The 21,911-nt window shown below is 36.3% G+C and overlaps 1 protein-coding gene, 1 long non-coding RNA gene, 1 other non-coding gene and 1 pseudogene across 4 annotated transcripts; 2 read left to right on the top strand and 2 right to left on the bottom strand.

The window, feature by feature from the left end:
• Positions 1–9,642: 9,642 nt before the first annotated feature.
• On the bottom strand, positions 9,643–11,802 carry LOC108843621 (calcium-dependent mitochondrial ATP-magnesium/phosphate carrier protein 3). Its single transcript, XM_018616852.2, has 4 exons — positions 11,191–11,802; positions 10,276–11,058; positions 10,110–10,200; positions 9,643–10,040 (listed from the first exon to the last, which is right to left on the bottom strand). The coding sequence occupies exons 1-4, from the start codon at positions 11,570–11,572 to the stop codon at positions 9,863–9,865; spliced, it is 1,434 nt and encodes a 477-aa protein (XP_018472354.2). The 5' UTR covers positions 11,573–11,802; the 3' UTR covers positions 9,643–9,862.
• Positions 11,803–12,158: 356 nt separating this feature from the next.
• Positions 12,159–12,244, top strand: TRNAY-GUA (transfer RNA tyrosine (anticodon GUA)). Its single transcript is given in 2 exon segments — positions 12,159–12,195; positions 12,209–12,244. It is a non-coding gene; the product is annotated as a tRNA-Tyr (tRNA).
• A 2,941-nt stretch (positions 12,245–15,185) lies between these two features.
• Positions 15,186–16,255, bottom strand: LOC108840966 (ethylene-responsive transcription factor ERF115-like; annotated as a pseudogene).
• A 2,911-nt stretch (positions 16,256–19,166) lies between these two features.
• Positions 19,167–20,780, top strand: LOC130507936 (uncharacterized). 2 transcript variants are annotated; one of them, XR_008942580.1, is made up of 4 exons: positions 19,167–19,469; positions 19,594–19,739; positions 20,004–20,370; positions 20,511–20,780. It is a non-coding gene; the product is annotated as an uncharacterized LOC130507936 (long non-coding RNA). The 2 variants fall into 2 exon arrangements; XR_008942579.1 differs by having other exon boundaries at positions 19,169–19,469; positions 20,004–20,780.
• The last annotated feature ends 1,131 nt before the right edge of the window (positions 20,781–21,911 follow it).

The raw sequence follows: 21,911 nt of genomic DNA, 5'->3' as shown, positions 1-21,911 counted from the left end.
TTTACTCCCTCCTCGACCATGATTGGATCTACAACCACGGTTATTGTGGTATCCTTGTCCATGGCCAGTGGGGATTTTGGGTCTCTCTCAATGGGTCTTAGGTGATAAATTTCGTGCCTCTTAAGGCCATGCCTTAGGCGTGGTGGTCTAGACATACTCTTCTCGAGTTTTCATTCTCATTTGTCAATCAAAAATATTTTTCAAGCAAATCAATCAAGATAAAAGAAAAACTTTTATTAATGCTATGAAATTTGAATGACAAATTATATTTAAAAGAAAATACCAAATCATAAGTATGAAATCAGAATGTCAAAAGGCTTAAACAATAGCCGGCCAGTCCATAATAACATCTTGGACGTGGCTCACATTTGGTTCTCTATTCAATGAATAAACCAATCTCATCATCTATATGAGTCCACCCGAATTTTCTTTTCTTAGCTTCTTCAGCATTACCGTATATCATCTCACATTGATACTCGGCACTTATCTCCATAACATAGTCGAGTTTGTCGAGGTTGACTTTCCTTTTCTGCTTCTTTTCCTCAAGAGCTGAAAGGTATGAGAGAAGGTCGTAATAGGTTGTGAAACCTTTAGCCTTCTGTGATAACAACACTTCCTTTGAATGGATCGTGTCACGAGTCTTGCTTAACAAGTCATAGTTTGTTATCACTTCACCACATAGTTTAAGACTATAGGTGATTCTCATAAGATCAAAGTGATAGTCATCCACGGATTCATAATCCTGGAACCTCAGAGCCTTCCATTCTTTCATGGACTCATCTAGTAATGGCTCGAAGAACATGGTGTTCAATCTCGACCAGAGATCGTAAGGATCGTTGATGTAACTGTACTCATCATACAGATCCTTCACGAGATGCTTTCTCATTATCAAAACAGCTCTACGCCTTTCATATGCAAGGGTATCATTGCCGTATTTGATACACTTCCCAAGTCCTTTAGACTTTAAATCAGCTGAAGTGTTCATTGCCCAATCAAGGTAATTGTCTCCATTGAGATCAAGGGCTGGGTAATCCGAGTGATGGAGTCTCGACATCTGAATCATATCAAAATGATTTGTGTTAGTACATACAATTTCTGATGCCATTGGCTATCCAAGAAATAAAAGGCACTCAGCCAGTATGTAAACAATAAAGCCATATGGCTTGTGTGACCAATGCCATTCGGCTATTACATAATTAAATCACATTGCCAGCAAACAAATAAGAGGGCTATACGGCCAGTTTGCATTCTCTTTAGAAATTTACTTTCTCATAACTCATCCATCACTTAATCAACTTATTTGATTTATAAATCCCTTGAAAATAGTGGGATGGACGAGTGCATGGTCTAGCCATAACATATGGTATGCTACATCGCCCCATGCGGTTTAATGGTCTAGTAGTACCATTCGGTACACTTCCTCGACCAAATAAAACAGATCGTGATTTAGCTGCACTGTGGTGCGCATCATCCATCACCGGTGATTGTGGATCACTGTGGATCATCGAGGATCACCGTGGATCACCTTGGATCACTGATCATCGTAGATCATCGCGGATCATCATGAATCATAGATCAACGCGGATCATCGTGGATGATCACCGTGAATCACGGGTGAAAAATCTAGTTGCACCTGAGGGTGAACATCATCGACCATTGATTTTATTTTATGGTCTAATCGTACTTAAGAGTACGTATCATCGACCTTTACTTCATATGGTCTAGTCATACCTAATGGTATGCATCATTGACTTAAAAGAAAAATCATGGTCTAGCCACACTATGGTGTGCATCATCGACCAAAAGATGTGGAAAACATTAAACTTATGTTTTGTTTGGACATATAGCGTGTCATCCTTAAAGGGGTATCACTTGTTGTCCATTCAAAACAAAAGTCATGTAATCACATGCTTTATATTTTAGGGTTTAGGGTTTCTTAAAATCAGATTTAAACTTTAAGGATTAGGGTTTAAAATTCAAATCTGTTTTTAGGATTAGGTTAAACATTGACCTTAAATTTTGTTTGGACATATAGCGTGTCATCCTTAAAGGGGTATCACTTGTTGTCCATACAAAACTAAAGTCATGTAAAACTATTAAGGATTTAGGGTTTTGATTTTAAAATAAACAAGAACTAAAATCAACCAAATCAAATCACAAAATTTTTAAATCGGAATTTAGATGAAGAGAAGTTTGAAATCCGAATTGCTTGAACCACAAGTAAAGATTAGGGTTCTTGAGATCTTACCTTAATCTTTGCCGATCTTTTCTCCTTGGTTCCTCTTTTAGAAACCTTAAATAATCAACAATGAAAGTTTCAAAGTTGGATTAGTATGAGATCTAAGAACAATAGAAATCGAAATTAAGAGAGATAAGGAGTTAGCGGCTATTAGGGTTTTGGATGATCTTTGACGGCGCGGCTTGCACTGGGAGGTGACGGCGCGTCTGGAGTCGGATTGATGCGTGGTCTGCGGCGCTGGATTCGTCTCGTCAAGAGCTTCAATTTGATATATTACTCGCCGTCTGGATCCTTACGGTTAGGGAGATATGACGGTTTAAAGTTGCGGCTGAAATTATAGTTTTTTTTTTGTGGTCGCTGGATTTTAGCTAGGGTTTATAGTCTCGTGCTGATAACGTGTTGTAAATAAAGAAGAGAAGAGAAGAGAAGATAGGAATTGGTCTGTCTTATTCATTGAGTAATGTATCCTTTATATAGGTATACAATAGCTTGGAGACCAAGTAGAACTTGGTGAGCAAGTAAACTTAGGAATCAAGTAAATCTAGAACATTCCATAATAGACATCACACAATATTCATAACAAGTTTGTGTTTGAGTGCTTGAGTTTTGAGAAGTTTCTTAAGCTAATAAAGAGAGTTCTTTATATATTGAGATCTTGTGTTCTTATACAAACGACTGTGATAATATTTGGTATCAGAGTCAAACTTGAGAAAGTTAATCAAGAGGAGAGATGGGAGATATAGTTGCGACTAAAACCGATAAAGGAGGCTCATCCTCCATCAAGTGTCCGATGTTAACCACCACAAATTATACAGTATGGGCGATTCGCATGAAGCTACTACTCGATGTCCATGAAGTATGGGAAGCTGTCAAAGGAACTAACACCGAGAAGAGGAAGAACACCATGGCAACTGCTCTGATTTGTCAATCCATACCTGAAACCTTAGTTCTACAAATTGGGAGTCTTGACTCTGCAAAGAAGGTATGGGATGCAATCAAAACACGTCATGTTGGAGCTGAGAGAGTTCGAGAAGCACGACTTCATACTCTAATGACTGAATTTGACCGTCTAAAGATGAAAGAAACCGAGAAGATTGATGATTTCGTCGGAAAACTATCAGAGATGTCCTCGAAAGCAGCCACATTAGGGGAAACTATAGAAGAAACAAAGCTAGTAAAGAAGTTATTGGGAAGCTTACCGCGCAAGAAATATATATTTATGGTTGCCTCTTTGGAACAGACGCTAGATTTAAAAACAGCAAACTTCGAGGACGTCATAGGACGTTTAAAGACATATGAGGAACGAGTAAGTGAAGAGGAAGAAGATACGCAAGATCAGAGCAAATTAATGTATATTAATGCTGAATCACAACGAGATTATCAAGGAGGACGAGGCAGAGGTGGTAGAAATTATAACAGAGGAAGAGGACGTGGGAGAACATATTGGGACAATAGAGATAATTCACGGTCTTACTGGGAAAGTCAAGATACCTCGAAGATAACATGTTTTAGATGTGATAAGCAGGGACACTTTGCAGCAACGTGCCCTGACAGATTGCTGAAGTTACAAGAGACTACAGAGAGCAAAGATGGTGATATAACTCAAGAAGCCGATAGACTAATGATGCATGAGATCGTCTACCTAAACGAACGGAATGTAACGCCTAAGATTTTTGAGTCTAATACCGACAGTGACAGAGTATGGTACTTAGATAACGGAGCTAGTAACCACATGACCGGGAACCGAAGATACTTCAACTCTCTAGATGATAAAATTACAGGGAAAGTTCGGTTTGGAGATGACTCAAGAGTAGATATAAAAGGAAAAGGATCGATTCTATTTGTTAGTCAAGATGGGAAGAGAAAAATACTTGCAGATGTCTACTATATACCGGATCTTAAGAGTAATATTATAAGTCTCGGGCAAGCCACAGAGTCAGGATGCGATGTTAGAATGCGAGAGGATTACCTTACCTTACATGACAAAGATGGGAATCTCATTGTGAAGGCACCAAGGGCAAGAAATCGACTATATAAAGTAGTAATGGAGACTGCAGAACAGAGATGTTTGAAGACGGAAGGATTTTGCGAGTCTTCTCAGTGGCATGCGCGCCTTGGACATCTCGGAGCAGATGCACTAAAGATGATGGTAAGCAAGGATCTTGTTCGAGGTCTCCCTGAGCTGAAGATTGAGAAAGAGATTTGCAGCTCCTGTCTACGAGCCAAGCAAACAAGAAGACCGTTCCCACAATCAACATCATATCGTGCAAGTAAAGTACTTGAGCTAGTACATGGTGACCTCTGTGGGCCAATAACACCACAAACTGCAGGAAGAAATAGATATATATTCGTGCTCATCGACGACCACTCGCGCTATATGTGGTCCATATTATTAAAGGAGAAAGGAGAAGCATTCGAGAAGTTTAAGAGTTTTAAACACATAGTTGAGCAAGAGGCAGGAACAAAGATAAAAACACTAAGAACAGATCGAGGAGGAGAGTTCACTAGTACAGAGTTCCGACTGTTCTACGAGAAGGAAGGAATACAACGACATCTGACTGCTCCATACACGCCACAACAGAATGGGGTAGTAGAGAGGTGTAATAGAACGTTGCTAGAGATGACAAGAAGCTTGCTGACACACACGAGTGTACCAAATCACTGGTGGGGGGAAGCAGTTAGGCACTCTACATACATAATAAACCGTATCGCGACCAAGACGTTGGTTTCTCAAACTCCATACGAAGCATTCAAAGGAAGAAAGCCTAATATTGAGCACATACGAGTATTTGGATGCGTGGCTCATGCAAAGGTGGAGACAGCAGGATTGAAGAAGTTAGATAGCAGGTCTCGTACTCTGGTGCACTTAGGAACCGAGCCCGGTTCAAAAGCCTACAGGCTGCTTGACCCCATGCATCAAAAGATTGTGGTCAGCAGGGATGTCGTATTTGAAGAGGACAAATGTTGGGATTGGAATAAAACAAAAGGAAAAGAAGCAGAGGAACCAGGGAGTTTCAAAGTTATCTTTGGAGAATATGGTAACCAAGGCCTCGAGGAGATTACAGATGATGGCTTTAAAGATAAAGAGATAGTTAAAGAAGAGAGTAATGATGCAACAGAGGAAACAGAGGAAACAGAGTTAGATGAAGAAACAGAGGGAACAGAGGAAACAGAGTTGCAGACTCGGAAGTCCACCAGAAGGAGAGCGTTTGCTAATTCTCTTGGACGAAGAACCGTGGGATTTTAAGAGTGCAATGGAAGAGCAAGTATGGCGTGATGCGTGTGAGGATGAGATTAATTCAATTGTCAAGAACAAAACATGGAACTTAGTTGACCTTCCACCAGGAGCTAAAGCAATAGATTTAAAGTGGATATTCAAGATAAAACGAAACGCAGATGGAAGCATAAATAAATACAAGTCAAGATTGGTGGCAAAGGGGTATATTCAAAGACACGGCATTGATTTTGAAGAAGTATTCGCGCCGGTTGCTCGCATTGAAACAGTGAGATTTCTAGTTGCACTTGCAGCATCAAAGAGTTGGGTGATCCATCATCTAGACGTAAAGACCGCTTTCCTCAACGGTGACTTAAAAGAGATCGTATACGTCAAACAACCCGAGGGATTTGAGGTACAAGGAGAGGAAGACAAGGTTTATAAGCTTAATAAAGCTTTATACGGACTGAGACAAGCACCAAGAGCCTGGAACGAGAAGCTAAACAAAGTGTTGGAACAGTTGCGTTTCAAGAGATGTTCGAAAGAGCCAGCATTATATCGCAAGGAAGAAGACGAGAAGCTTCTTCTTGTTGCTGTATACGTTGACGACCTCTTGGTCACTGGTTCAAACGAGCTTATGATACACGAATTCAAGAAGCAAATGTCTAACAACTTTGATATGAGCGACCTTGGATTACTAACTTATTATCTCGGCATCGAGGTAACTCAAGAGAAGGGGAGGATCACTTTGTGTCAAGCCAGGTATGCGAAGAAAATCTTAAGCGAAGCAGGTATGGAGGAGTGTAATGCTACTCATACGCCTATGGAGTTTGGTCTATAACTATCAAAAGCAGAGGAAGAGGAAGACATCGATGCAAAAGAGTACAGACGGATGATTGGATGCTTAAGATATATACTACACACGCGACCAGATCTTGCCTTCTCTGTTGGTCTTCTTAGTCGCTATATGCATCAACCAAAACGTTCGCACGGAGCAGCGTTGAAACAGGTACTAAGGTATCTAAAGGGAACGACAGGAGTAGGTCTCGTCTATAAGGAGGCAAGTTCGATGGTGTTGGAAGGTTTTAGTGATTCAAGTCACAATATTGATGAGGATGATGGTAGAAGTACCACTGGACATATTTTTTATTTGAATGATAGTCCGATTACTTGGTGTTCTCAGAAGCAGGAAACGGTGGCGCTATCTTCTTGTGAGGCCGAGTTTATGGCAGCAACTGAAGCCGCGAAACAAGCCATATGGCTGTAAGAACTACTTGGAGAAATCGTTAGAGGCTGTGATGATCGGGTCACTATAAGACTTGATAATAAATCCGCCATTGCACTTACAAAGAATCCGGTCTTCCATGGTCGCAGCAAGTACATTCACAAACGCTACCACTTCATAAGAGAATGCATCGAGAATGAGATAGTGGATGTTCAACATGTTCCCGGAACAGAGCAAAGAGCTGATATTTTGACTAAAGCTTTGGGAAGAACTAAGTTCAAAGAAATGAAAGATCTAGTAGGAGTTCAAGACATTGAGGGAATTAACTTCAAGTTTAAAGGGGAGAATGTTGGAGATAAACATGAAGTTAATTTAAGGAGCAAGGCAAAGCAATCCTAAGTGAATTAGGATTAGGATAGTTAATACCTAAGAGTTTAGGAAATCTATTAGCTATATATATTGATATGCAAGAGTATTGCATAAGGTGTGAGTTTATGAGTTTGTGTTTGAGTGCTTGAGTTTTGAGAAGTTTCTTAAGCTAATAAAGAGAGTTCTTTATATATTGAGATCTTGTGTTCTTATACAAACGACTGTGATAATATATATAACATTAAAATATGATTAATTGATACGAGTTGAACTGGTGATGGGTGCTTAGAGCATCTTTATCAGCATATTTCAATGTATCTTAGAGCATTATAATAAAAGGAAAAAATTGAATAAGTGATGAAAGATATATATTTTGGGTTCTACACAAGAAGCATTTTGGTTAGATTCCCCCACTTATCCTACTACTAATTATTATTAAATTTTATTTTTTATATTATTTTATTAATCTTTTACACTTAAGATATATCCTTCCACTTATACCATTAAGGATACTCTTACTAGCTCCCACTTTAATGGGACTAGTGTTTATTCGACGTGATTATTGTCCGTTGCTATTTTTGAAATAAAAGAAAACATTGTACAGAGCTTTATGAATTCTATATAAAGAAAGGCATACACTACACATTAGTTAAATGTATTCAGATTCATTCAAATAGTTCGTAAGCAGTGATGTGCCTCGCTATAATTGTTGCAAGTCGTAAACTTTAGGTAAATGACCTAATTTTTTAAAGTTTTGTTGGCATATGCACTATGCAACCAACTTTTTAATTATCTTAGCTTTGTGAACTGAAAGATTAAATAACATTCTACAAATACAGTTTTTTTTTTTTGAAAAATTGATACAAAGCTCAATGTTAGTTAGATGAACGGATGAGCTAAGTGGTCCTCGTATGACCACTAAACTGGATCACCTTCATACACAATGAGTATTTTAATTCTCCGAAAAGTATGGTTGGTTTATTTGTAGTTAAAAAAGGATAATTTATGAATTTCTAGTGGAAATGACGACATATAAATTATATATATAAACCCCTCTTGTGTTTTTAATTATCACTGAAAGTTACAAAAGAAAGTTACAGAACAAAAGACGATTTGGATGAAGGAAAAAGGACAAAATGACATGTTGCACCATAATTTATAGTAATTGAGAGCTAGCTAGCAGCTAACATTGTTTTAAATTATTATTTGGGATTGTAAAAGGAGATGCAAAGCAATCGCACTATGGCGCGCATGTGGTCTTTTATATCTTTGTATTACTATTTCGGTTTACTAACTACATAATCATTTAGATAAATTTTTCAATGCAAGGATAAGATTATTGATATATACATTCTTATTCTTTATATTATAAAATCCTACAATTTTGTACTCAGACTGGCTTATGTATTTTTCATACTGTCACGCTTAATATTATACACCATGCAATATTGAAGTGTTTATCAAAATTTTACTGAAGTTAGAAATAAAATTTGATAGAGATTCCCTGGGGTTTAATTAAAACTGAATAAAACATGTACTTATTTGAAAATAACAAAAATAAAAAATTAACTAAGATTTGGATATGGGACCAAATGAAGTATTATAAATGGGTTAAAGATAGACGTAGGAGAAGACTAAAAGGAACACTAAACATTTTATCTCTTCTTGTCACTAACCAAAGGAAAAGAAAAGATATGGAGGAAGAAACGGAAACGGAAAATGAAGACGCCGTTAAGAAGCTTTCGAGCTACGGTTAACCGGAGTTTACTCAGTTCCGTTATCTTTCTCTGTTCTGGTTAACGGGGAAGTGATACAAACGGCAAGTCATCAGAGGCAAAGGGAAGGCTACGCCTTTCTTCTTTTCGTACTTTCTCTTTATTTCTTTTTAATGTAATTTTCTTCTTCCAGTGCTTCTCCCGTGAACTCTTCGGTGATGTGTTGATTGGTGATGAGAAGTATTCCGATTGCTCTTGATAGTTTAACAATATTAATTGTTGTTTCACTTAAAATTATCTATATAAAGTTGCCATTCACAAGTTTTTTTTTATTGCTTATATATTGATTGTTATTATTGATTCTACATCGATTTACCAGTTCCTGAGTTAGCTATTGAACCTTGACGTATGAGAAATAGTTTGAGCCAGCCCTGTGTAAAACTGTAGAAATTTACAACTATATAGTTCTGAGGTCTGAGCAATTAGTTTTTTACAACATGTCTATTCATATATTATTATATAAAAAGTCTAGTTGAAATGCATACATCTTTTTTTTTTGGTAATCGAAATGCATATATCTTAATTCACAATCAACCATCTTTCACCAATTACAAGCTATGAAAGCATCTACAATGTCCATAATTAACCCAAGAACTTGTTGTTAATGTGCTTTTGTTCGTGGTTGCTATAACAATCGATTTGAAGTGTGACCATTAAAGGCATTAACCAATCACACACATTCAAAACACATACATATATACAACAGATGTCATGCATGTTAGTATTTAAGATACTAAAAAACCAGTATAAAATAATGTATACATCCTTGTTTGAAATCAATAAACCAATCAACATTAATTTTGAGAAATGAACCAAACCGTAAATTTAACCCATCCAATATCCGTTTTGAATATGTAACTTTACAGACTCGAGTCTTGGATCATGAACACATCAAAGACCAGACATATTACAGTACCGGCTTGTTTATGTTATCTCGCATAAATCTAGAGCTCAAGAGTCAAGAAACCATCTGCTTCTCGAACCAAAAAAAAAAAAAAAGAATGACTAAACCCCAAGAAAAATGTGTATTTTGGCTCTAATCAATCAAGAGCCATGTTTTTCTTCATAGCTTCATAAACCATGTATGTAATGCTTGCAGCTGGAACTACTTTGAGAAGATTAGGTAAGAGTCCTCTGTAGAATCCTCTCAAACCTTCGCCTCTCATCGTTTTCATAAACTCTTGTCTCATCGTCGTCTCTGAACTATCTGCTTGCATTCTGACAGGACAAGAATCAAACTTGTTAAGCAAGAAAACAAAGATACAAACATTTTGAGTTTTTTTTTACCTTGTTCTTACAACCTGTAAAGGGTAAACGCATGATGCTCCGAGAGCTCCTGATGTCATTCCACAGCTAAGCTGTATCAGTGGACCCGGCTCTGCAGATTTTGAAGTTAACATCAGTATATATCACCAGAACCATCATCTAAGGGTTAGTTTTTGATGCAACTAACCGGTGTCTTCAAGAATGTATGTTCTAGACAAGTCTTTTAACGTTTCATACGCAGCTAGGTCGATCCCTGCATAAGGTATAATCCCAAGAAGAGACGGAAACAGACCCTTATAGAACGCCCTAGGTCCCTCTCTCACCCATATATCCTTCGTGAGCTTCCACAGCTTCGGCGCCTTCCCACCTTCGCTCACACAACAAGTCTGCAACCGAGTCTTCACAAGATCCATAGGGTAAATAGCGGTCTGAGCCACCGCACCAGCCATCCCACCGGCCAAAAGCCTCGCGCTCGTACCGATATCACCACCTCCCTCTCCCCCACCAATCATAGGTTTCAGCATCTCGTAAGCACAGAACTTGATGGCGCTCTCAGGAGCAACCTTCATCACATTCAACCCGTTACCTCTGAAGAAACCTTTCAGCTTATCTTCCCTCCATATCTTCTTGACCGTCGGGAGGACACCCGCGTGCCCTCTCTGAACCTGAAGAACGACTTTCAAGCGGTCGAGAGGCGCGGTCGCGGTTCTAGAGATGGCTCCTGCTAATCCTCCCGCGAGAAGCAACCTGCTTCTTTTGACATGTTTGCTTATACCGTCAGGTATAACGGCTTGCTCTCCGATGTCTATCAAGCAGACTCTTTCCCAGTGATGGTATATGTTCTCGATGGTGGCTTCGTGAGGGTATAACAGAAGAAAATCTCTCCAGTCCTCGAAGGTTATGGTCCCGTTGTTGTCCTTGTCAACATGCTCCACGAAACGAGCGAGCTCCTCGTCATCTATTTCGATGCCTATACAAAGAACATAACTGTGGGGGCTTATGTAGGTTTGAGATAATACTCCACAATCAAAAAGCCAAAAACATTATTCACTGTTACAGATAAGCCGACAAACTCAATAAAGGTTGGAACTTTATCACGTACCAGCCTTAACGAGAGCCTCCCAGAGCTCCTCGGGCAAAATGCAACCGTTGTGAGCGACGTCGATGGCCTGAAAAATCCTGTAGAGCTCGAGCTCCTTGGCGTCGATGTAACGGCGAAACTCGTGGTAATCGACGCGGCCGTCTCTGTTGGCGTCGCAGACCCTGAAGAGCTCCCTTGCGTACTTGTACTCGGGAGGGATCTGGAGCGAGGCCAGGCCCTTTTCGATCTGGGCGTAGTCCAGGAACCCTAGGCTCGAGCCGTCGAAGAAATCGAACAGGCTTCGGATCCGGACCTCCCTCTCCTCGCTTGTCTCGCGTAAGGCCAGGAGGACGTGGTCCATCGTCACGGGTACGGCGGGCTTCTTCTTCTTCTTCTGAGTCATTGATTCGATTGAGAGAGAGATTGCGATGAGAAGAGAAGAAAAAGGAAGAGTCTTTGGATGATTCTAAGGATCGTTCATTGTTGTGTGGAGAGAGAGTGGAGAGTTTTGGGGTTTTGAAACGACGGCCGGTGATGGAGACTCTCCGGCGTCGTTTTTGTGAAAACCGTGAGTGTGACGGTAACAAACACACGGGCACCAATCTCTTTCTCTATCTTCTTCTTCTTCTTCTTCTTCCTCTGTATATCGCGGCGGGTTTTCCACGTGTGATTCTTCACGGCACGTGCGAAATCAGTTGAGTTGAAACCGGCCGTGTGTATTCCCGGTTTGAGTCAAACCGAATAGGGTCAATTGTACGTGTGTGTACTGTGTTTTTGATTCATAGCTCATAGGGTTTGTTGTAAAAGAATGTTTGACCGTTGATTTGATTTGTAACGCAAGAGACGGTACAAATTAGTTTTAGGTTGGTTCGTAATTTGGTTAGCTATGTTCCTGGACCGGTGGTTCTGTTCTCCGGTTTGCAAATTGGGAAACAAGACTCGCAGCATAATTTGTATATTATATGCTCTGTGTTATGGTTAGTCAACAACCGATCTTAGCTCAGTTGGCAGAGCGGGAGACTGTAGTCTGTGACAGATAATCTCTAGGTCGCTGGTTCGACTCCGGCAGATCGGATTTTTTTTCTTTTATTAATTTAAACGCTTTTCACTTATTTTTTCTCTAATCTTGCATGTTTTTTTGAAAAAAAAATCCCAGGGGCTAAAAACTGCAATTTCTTGTCGTTCTAATTTTCGAATGTGAAATCTCAAAAGAATCATATATGTATGGCATTTTTTTTACAGAATATTCGGCTTTTCGTCTATGAAAAAGAAAAGTGCTTTCATTAACATATTACTACAGGTTTATAAGATTCACTTTCTTGATTGCTTCTTCCCTTTTACAGACATATTCTTCGTTCCCCCATAAAACTTGTTTCACAGACAAAACCAAAAGTTATGATTCTACATGTTTCTCTTCCAACACAAGGTGACGAATCTCAAGTTTTCAACTATCCTCACCGTGATTACAAAAACAAACTAATGGTTTGATCCGTTCTTGAAACATTAAAAACGTGGATTAAGAATTTTTTTTTTAAAAAGAAAAAACTTATTAGATGTGGTTGTCTTAAAAAACGATTTGGGTTAATCTATAATGACCGGGCTATTTGGGAAACTGAAATGGCTGCGTTGTAGTGTATACAATGAGTGTGAGTCGGTACATTTTGAACATCCCTAGACGAAGGAAACAAGCGAAACATGTAGAAACATGATATAAATATTTATACATACTTTTATTTTTAATTTGTGTAAGATAATATATAAGTAAGTGCATAGTTTGCATAGATACGTCTTTGGGCCCATAAATTTGAAAATGAAGGAAAAGGAAATGGTTCATATTTGTGAGAGCTTAGAAGGCCGCAAAGGTTGAAAGAACCGGACCAGTGTGCGTGCGTGTGCGGCCATCACTCACTTCTGTCAACGTCCAGTCTCGATCATCACTCATATTTTGTCTGTCGGGAACCTCGGGAGTATCGATAATAATTGTATCTATGTTTAGTAATTTGAATTATTTTGCAAGAAACGGTCGATATCTGAACTTTTGTTTTCTTTTGGACAACGGTCGATATCTGAACTTAACATCAAAGAATTTGAGTCTTGTTGGCATACTATGGCATGTTTGAATGTCGATCACTTGACATGCCTTCGTATTACATACCAAAAGAAAAAAATGTTTATAAAGATTGCTGACAAAATTTTATCAAATAATCAACAAATTTCTGACAAAATATAATCAGGCTTTCGGATAATCTATTTTATTAGGAGAATAGTCATCTACTCAGGTTTTCTATATACAAAATTTTAAGGATATGTAAGATAAGGTCCGCCATGAAATTATAAAAGTTTTCTTTAAAAAAAAGAATTGTGAAATATTTAAACAATTTAGTAGTGATTTATAAAATTTTAACACTCTGGGAACTTACATTTATATATTAATTTTTAAAAACTAGAAATCTAAAGTTAATGTTTATTTGGCTATATTTAGGAGTGGTGCAAATAGTTTAAGAGAATGATTTTATGGCCTTTTATATAGAAAAAGGTATTTGTGAAATAATAAAAAGAAAGTTGATAAAAAAAAAAAAGAGAAAATAGATTTGTAATAAGAGAGTAGAAAAAGAGAAATTAAGGAAAAGAGAGGGTAGTGGTCTGGTTGCTTAATTTCCCCCCAAAAAAAGTTTTATGTAGTATGTGTTTAGAGAAAAATTAATGAGTTATAGTTTTTCTTGGTCATTTGGCCTAATTTCTCAACAAAAAAAAACAGTTTTGTACTAGCATGTGTTTATAGCATGTGTTTAGAGAGAGTCAGTAGACATAGTTTTTCATCCTCATATTAATGACATTAACTGCAAAAAGTAAAAGTAAAAAGAATTAGTGCATAGGTGATTAGTCTCTCTGCATAAAAACTATTTCTGACAATTAAGAAATTCAAATGCAAGGTGTCTCATTCCTATTGGTTTGCTTTTTTATTTTAAATTGTTATAATGAAATTAAACAATATAATTACTATGTATACTAGATACTCTGAAATGTATCTACCAATAATGATGCGTACTGCGCGCCACATCCGAGCGTTTCAATATTTAAATACGTTTAAAGAACAAAAAATCTAATGCCATTGAAGAAGTTCCACGAATGTCTCGAAAGTACATATTTTTGTCGGCGGCTGAGATTCATATACCAATAAGTTTCAAGCACTAACCATTTACAGTAGATAAGTAAAAAATGAAGAAACGAATAAATCAACAGAAAGGTTCCAAAGAGACAAAATAAAGAGGAGGTAACGCGTTGGTCGGGAAGTATTTTAAAATAACGAAATTCATTAGCGTAACCATCATTTCAATTGATATGATGATGCGACAAACGAGTCTCTGAGTTTCAAAACCGAATCGTTTTTTTTTTCATTTCTCAAACACATGTACATTTAATCTAACTCAAAATGGTAATGTCTTGTACGATTTTCATCATGTGTAATATTTATATGAATCGGCATTGCACGTTCCATATGTATACGTACATTAACTAATGTTTATACTTCTTATTAAAGGAGAGAAATCAAAATAAGTAGAGGGATAAGAAAACATGGGTCAAAAGAAGTCAACCTATTTGGATTGACAAAGTCAAGGTCTCATTATACTGGCTACGACAGAAAAATCAACTACGTTTGGGACCCTGACTGTATATATTGGAAATACATTTCCAATCCTTTAAAAAAATATCAAAGTGAACATACTACTGATAAAACATTCTAACTGCGATGGACAGTGCTATTGGATAATAAACGTGACTTTATATTGGTTTTGATCACCTACGTTAGACGACACTCCAAATGATATATCCATTACCATCATGTACTGAGACTCAAACCACTGAATAATATGTATGTATAAGTGTGTGTATTTTTATTTTTATTGCTTAAATAAGTGTGTATTTGAGACTACTCCTCATAACATTAAACGGTAACTTTTTGTAGCTATGAAAGTAAACCCAAGTCCAAGGGTTGGTAACAAAGAACCTGAAAGCTCTTGAAAATAGAAATAAACAAAATGATCACAAACAATACACGCACAATGAAAATACAAAAACACTCAAGAAACATATGATCTCTCAATAATAAAGTCACCCGATATGAGGATCTCAAAAACCCGAATAAGGAGAAGAATCTCCAAAATGCAAAAATCTGGTGTATTCTTCTTGTTGCCTTGAAGATCCATCAGAAGCTGAAGAATTTGTAGTAGATAATGTCTGATGATTATACATTAAACCTCCGGTTTCCTCGCCGGCCATATTATAACTTAATGTATCGTTACTATTTCCCCCTTGCTGAAGATACTGGTTATAGTAGTATTGGTTATCATATGGTATGGTTTGTGGATTTGAGTAGTAAACTTGGTTATTATAGAAGAATAATAGTTTGGTAGACCGGTAATAGTACTACTATTGTTACTTGCTAGTTGAGCTCTCTCAGGGAAATTAAGTTTGGCTTTGCTTCCTTTGAACTTAAGAGCTGCTTCATCATAAGCTATAGCTGCAGCTTCAGCTGTCTCAAATGTCCCGAGCCACACGCGTGCTGCCTTTTGTGGATCCCTGATTTCAGCAGCCCATTTTCCCCATGGTCGTTGCCGTACCCCTCTATAATGTCTCTTACTCGAGTTTCCTTCATAAAATCAACAATGGAAAAATAATTAATATATCCTTATAAACAAGCTGTTACTTGCAATAGATATGCTTATATATATGCTTGCAAATCAAGCTTTATGTGCATATACATAAATCGTTTTTATATATACCTTGGTCTTGTCTAGGAGGAACATGTTGGGAAGGATCTTGTTGATTATACTTATCAGGGTGATGTTGATAAGTATTATCATGAGTGTTGCTTTGGTTTCCAATGACTTGAGTCAAGGCTGAGACCATGGCACGTGTGTCGTATTGGGACTGGTCTGAGAAGAAAGGAAATATGTTCTCCTCATCTTCAGCTTCTTTCTTTTCAGATTCATCGGCTCGAAAGGGGCTCTTCCCATAATTCCTCCGATTCGCCATCTTTTCAGACTTGACTTAAATTGTAGGGTTTTAGAAACAAAGAAGACGAGGGAAAGTGGACGTAAGATATTTAAGGGTTTGGAGTGAGCACAATTGTGAAGGTATTTATAGAAGGATTTTTGTCTGTGTGAACATTATAAAGACAAAAAAAAAACACAAAAACAAAAACGTAAAGCTGAAGTTTTGCATATGCTTTAGAAATTTATTTTGTTTTCTAGCTATGATAAAATTCGAGACACATATAATCATGCACTTATATTAGTATACTTGTTAGAAACTGTTGAAACGCGTTTTAAAAAATGCCTTTTGATTTGCTTATAGCAGACAATGCGTACGTGTGAATCAGAACAAGTTAAGAAATGGATATCAATAAAGATAACTGAAAAGCTCTACAGAAGAATTAAAAAATACATATGAACGATATAAAAAGGATCAAAATGGAAGGGAGAGAAAAATAAAGAAGGAAAATGCATGCATGTACATATTCTTTACTGGTTTCTTTTCGGGAACTCCTGCATGGATTCGAAGAAGAAGACAAAAATAACAAAAAGTTCTATTTTTGAAGGTTTGATTTTAAATACAAATATATATTATTTCTGTGTAAACTATACCGATACTCTCTGAAGAATAAGAATTTGATAAAATTATTTTTATTAATTAAAAATAAAAAATAAAATAAAATAAGAGTTACGTACGTCAGTACGTGTGAGTGGGATTCTTTTCTCTGAAGTGGAAAATTCACTTTTGCTTCCTAAAAGAACATTTGGATAGAGATTGAAAAGGAAAATTAGTTATATGTCCAAGAGATGTGTACACACAGATCACTAACTTGAAAAGAAAACGTGTGAACCGTATTAATGTCAGCTGATCCCAGGACTGAGGGGATTAGTTAGACCGAAGGTCTAGATACCTCATGATTTACAAAAAGAAAACATGTTGTTTTGGAGTCTGTACTAAGATGTCTTTTAGGGATGGGTAAAATATATGTAAAATTTAATTCGATCCGTTATTCATTTCGATTTGGTCTAATTCGAAGTAAATATTAAAATTTAATATCCGTCAAATAAAAAGTAAATTACAAATACTCATTTAAAAAAAATAAATATCTGATTCATAATATATATATATATATGTATATACATGTATATAAAATTATATATAATTTAATATCTCTATATAGATTTTTAATTATTTTATCCACTAAATTAATTATTTGGTTATTAATTTTTTAAAATATGTAGTTTTTAAATAAGCTTTAATGAAATATTATTATTTTATATTAAAATTCCTTTTCTTTTAATATATTTGAAAAATGATTTTTATTATTTTTATCGGATCGACGGATCGAATCGGATATCCGGTAAAATATACTGATTTTCTCAGATATCTGTAATATCGAATATCTGAATCATTACGGATCAAATCAAATCTAAATTGATTATTCGTCCGTAGTAAATCAGATCACAGATATCCTTAAAATTTCAGATATCCGCTCTGTGTCCATCCTTCTAGTTTCATCTATAGCATGGAATGATAGTTCAGTTTAAACAGTATGTATAATTATGTGGAAGCTTGATCCAGTGATCATCTAAACGGTTGTGCCTGTGCCTGCTTAGTAATAAAAGAAACTTTCACTTAGGGCATCATTTTCTCAAAAGGAATCAAATCAAGCTAGTCTTTAGTTGTGTCATAGTATGCAGTATTGGTCACGGTTAGTATTCATAGTTTCATACTATTAGCTTTTTAAATACTGTTGTATTTAAATCAAATTTGTTAAAATAGGACAAATAATAAATGAATAACATGCACTATTGGCCGCTGTTAATATTTCTACCATTAAACTTTTAAATATTTTTGTTTTAAATCAATTTGGTTTAACTGGGACAATTAATAAATAATTAAAATTTACAATTTACATAATTAGAATTAGTTTACAAGTTATCAACATTTTCTCCTCGTATTTTGATGATTAGAAGTATAATATATTATTTATCAATATTTATCTCAAAATTGTAGTTATATTTATTGTATAATTTATTTTAAGTTTTTATAGTAATGCATTAATCTTCGTTTGAATACATCAATGAAAAACATTAAGTCATTTAATTATTTTATCTATACAAAATAATTATGAAGTCCATTTAAAAAGACTTTTTATTTATTTTGATTATGGTTTTTCAAAGATCGATATATAAATGTTATACTTAGAACTATTTTAGCTAATTTAGTTCTTTAGGTGGTTTGTTATATAAAGATGCTGTTTTTTTGTCAACAATTATCCTATTTACTAGTCTAGATGTATTTCTTTTAAATTATTTTATTTTAGAATTTTTCGCTTGGGGCAGTAATAAAAGCTCGCACGGCTCTGATATAAGTCCATGTGCATGTGAGAAAGTAAAATCAGATTATTACAATCATGGCGTCAGTCATGTAAATCATATGTATGACGTACGAGTTAGACACTTAGACTAATCCATAAACTGATATACTCGTGTTTTTCGCGAAAGATAATTAGTAATGAAACCTTTTTTTTCTTTCCCAAATTGATATATTATAAAAGCCCAAAGGGCACAAGGGACTAGCCCACTTACAAACAGACCAAACCAAAAGGCCCACACACACACATGGGTTACAACAACAACACAAGGTCCACGGCCCAAATAAAAGAAACGAATAACCGACAGTCGAAACTCGGTTTCGACACGAGACCCGAGACCGCTCTAACTCGCCACCGATGATCGAGCCTCCGCCGGAGAAGACTAGCATCATTGCAGAGGCTGCGCCTCACCGGTCAACCGCGTGCGTACACCTATGCCGCTTTCACCACCATAGTAATGAAACCTAGACGCATGTTAAATTGACTGTAAGATATTTTTAAAACGCATCCGTCACGTGATTTAATTGCTTTGGTCCAAAATGATTTTTTGGGGATTGACCGATGAAAATGGTCAAATTTTCTTTTCGTAGTTAGAGCGTCCGCAATGGGAGAACAACGGAATCCTTAGCACTTAATCATATGTCAGGAAAAATAAAATAATAATTTTTTGCTTAATAAAACTTAAGGATTTGTCCTTAAATAGAAGGTTTAAGGATTTGATCCTTAAGATACGTGGCATTCTGTGAATGGGTCAGAAGTTCAACAACGAATCAACTTGATGACACCGAAGGCTTCACGAACGAAGGGAAAGACGACGATGGAAGTCGGAGGCGATTGCGTTGCCGTCACAACACTCATCAACCCTCCCGTCAATTCTCATTCGACGGTACTCTCTGCTCCTTCTTCTATCTGATATTTATTGGATTTTATTGAATTTCAGCTTCCGATCAAATATATGATCTGATTATGTGAACTGTTTCCATCTTCTCGTTGGTCGGAGCGTTTCTCAGCGATTCTTACTGGTAAAAAGAGAGAAGCTGAATAAAAGGTTGTGGAAGAATCTGGGCTCTGTTTCTAAGGATATGTGTGTTTGTCTTGAAAGTTTCAGGGATTCAACTTGAGAAGATAAATAATTCAGAAGATTTTGTCTTATACGGTGAGTTCTTTTCCTCTTCTCTCTCTGTCTTTTAGGTTTTTTTTTGTAGTGTTCTTATTTTGATGTTAGCTTTTTTTTGTAGTAGTATGTGATCTGTTTCTGAATCGGTTTGATTTTTGAATCCAATTATCATTTTGTCTTAGTCTCCTTAACTGGGTTTGTAGTTTGTATTCACCAGCGACTGAATCATTTCCAAAGGTTTAGGCTTTATGATCGAATTGTCTCTACATTCTTATTCACAAGATGTCTCTTTTTACTTTGCAGCTACTTTCATCAAGGAATGACGTAGAACGGTTTTGAATCGAGTCTCTGTTTAAAATAAAGTTTGTTTCTTTCCATCTCAAGAGTTGAGAAAGTTTGGAACTTTATGGCGCTACTACAACATGTTTGTGATGATAACCAGCTTCAAGCAAAGACCTTCCGCAGCAGCGACTGATAACTCCAACTCTGAAGAAGAGCGAGGATGAGCGAGAGTAGGAGAGGGAGTCGTCGTTCTTAGCTATGATAACTCCAACTCTGATGACAGCTCGGTTGCATCGGTAGAGTTTCCGGAGTATAGAGTAGATGAGATCGATGATGAGTTCATCACCACCACGAGTGGGGTAAACAGAAGTAGCTCTGTGCATCAAAGGTCAGATTCATCTACATTAGATACAAGTTCTTACACAATAGGTGTTGCTCTCTCTCTCTCTCTCTCTCTCTCTCTCTCTCTCTCTCTCTCTCTCTCTCTCTCTCTCTCTCTCTCTCTCTCTCTCTCTCTCTGGTCCACAGGTTAAGAAGGCATCGTTCCCGTTTCTATGAAAATTAGGTACCATTTTTGTGTATCTACGCTCTTGGTTCTATCTTTTTGTCAATCAGCTGGAGATTGAAGCGAGGTAAGTGAAGCAGACAATGACGGATGTTCTTGGTTTTGGACCTCTCTCTTTCCGTTGTTTCAGTTACATGATTTGATTTTAGGTTTGTTTGTCTTGTGACATTTACTTGCGGTCGCATTCTTGTACAAAAACGTAATCAGGAAAAAGGTTTTTGTCTCAATACTGATCATGTGGTTGTTTGAAACCTAAGAACTCTTAACTGTGAAACACCATTGCACACATTTATTTGATTAGAGTCCTTGACTATTCAAAAAAAAAAAATTACTATAATAATCTTAAGGATTCCAAGAGCAAGTCCACCATTGTGGATGCTCTTAGGGATATGAGAGCTCATACTACGATGCCAGCCATGGTCATTGTTTATTGGAGTATTAGATATTCAAGATAATTTTGTTAATATAAATAGGTATTATTAAGAACATTTCTAATGTATTATTCTACTTTTTATTTTTAAAATGGAATAATTTCAAAAAGAATCAAGTTTTTACTCAATTTGTATTTATCTTTCTTACCTTTTCTAATACTTAAAAATTGAAATTTTTAATTCATTTTAGAATAAAAATAAATAAAAAATAAAAAATAATTAGATTATTCTAAAATGGATAAAACTCACTCTCCATTTTTTTGTACACTAACTCACTCTCCATTTTGGAGTATGAAATTAGAAATGAAGGAGGATGGAAATATATTGTAATATAAAATAAATTTTGGAATAGAAATAGAATAGGTATAAGTATAACTAAAAAAAGCCGTATTAAGGAGAGAGTAGACGGTTATGGCGATTGCGAGTGCAATAGTTCATTTTCATTTTCTCAAAACCTAATCCTGATCAAGCCATGATCAAATATTTGACGCTTATGTGTCATTTTTTAATTTTTCTTTGAGAAAGATTCTATTTAATACGGATTGAAGGTTACATTGTTTTCTCTTTAATTCGTTTGTGCAATTTCCGGCATGGAATGTGTGGTCATATTCGATGACAAAACAATTAATCTAATTATGTTGAACTTAGATTCAAGTGATAAGAAACTCATCCTAATCGCTTTACTTTTTAAAACAAATGTTATAGAAGCCCTATGGGATGTCATTGTCATGGAGATAGAAAAAAATGAACAACCTCAGTTTTATTTCAAAATCAAAATTGCGATTTGGTTACGGTAAAACAAGATGATATTTTATTGATTTTTCATTGCAATTGTTTTGTCGTATGACGATATTTTTAGAACCCTTAAAAATTGGCAGTTTTAATTTTTAGTCTTTAAGAAAAACCAGTTTGTTGGATTTATCGATGGATATG

The sequence above is a fragment of the Raphanus sativus genome, chromosome 2 (genome assembly GCF_000801105.2).
Source record: "Raphanus sativus cultivar WK10039 chromosome 2, ASM80110v3, whole genome shotgun sequence".
NCBI classification, from domain to species: Eukaryota; Viridiplantae; Streptophyta; class Magnoliopsida; order Brassicales; family Brassicaceae; genus Raphanus; species Raphanus sativus.
This window is presented reverse-complemented; position numbering and strand designations above follow the sequence as displayed.

What these genes read in the sequence shown, in the direction of transcription:
- LOC108843621 (XM_018616852.2), bottom strand. Translation starts at nt 11,572, where the DNA reads ATGACTCAGAAGAAGAAGAAGAAGCCCGCCGTACCCGTGACGATGGAC. An exon ending in GGAGGCTCTCGTTAAGGCTG is followed by an intron (nt 11,059 to 11,190) that starts GTACGTGATAAA and finishes TTCTTTGTATAG; the next exon opens with GCATCGAAATAGATGACGAG. An exon ending in TTACAGGTTGTAAGAACAAG is followed by an intron (nt 10,041 to 10,109) that starts GTAAAAAAAAAC and finishes TTGTCCTGTCAG; the next exon opens with AATGCAAGCAGATAGTTCAG.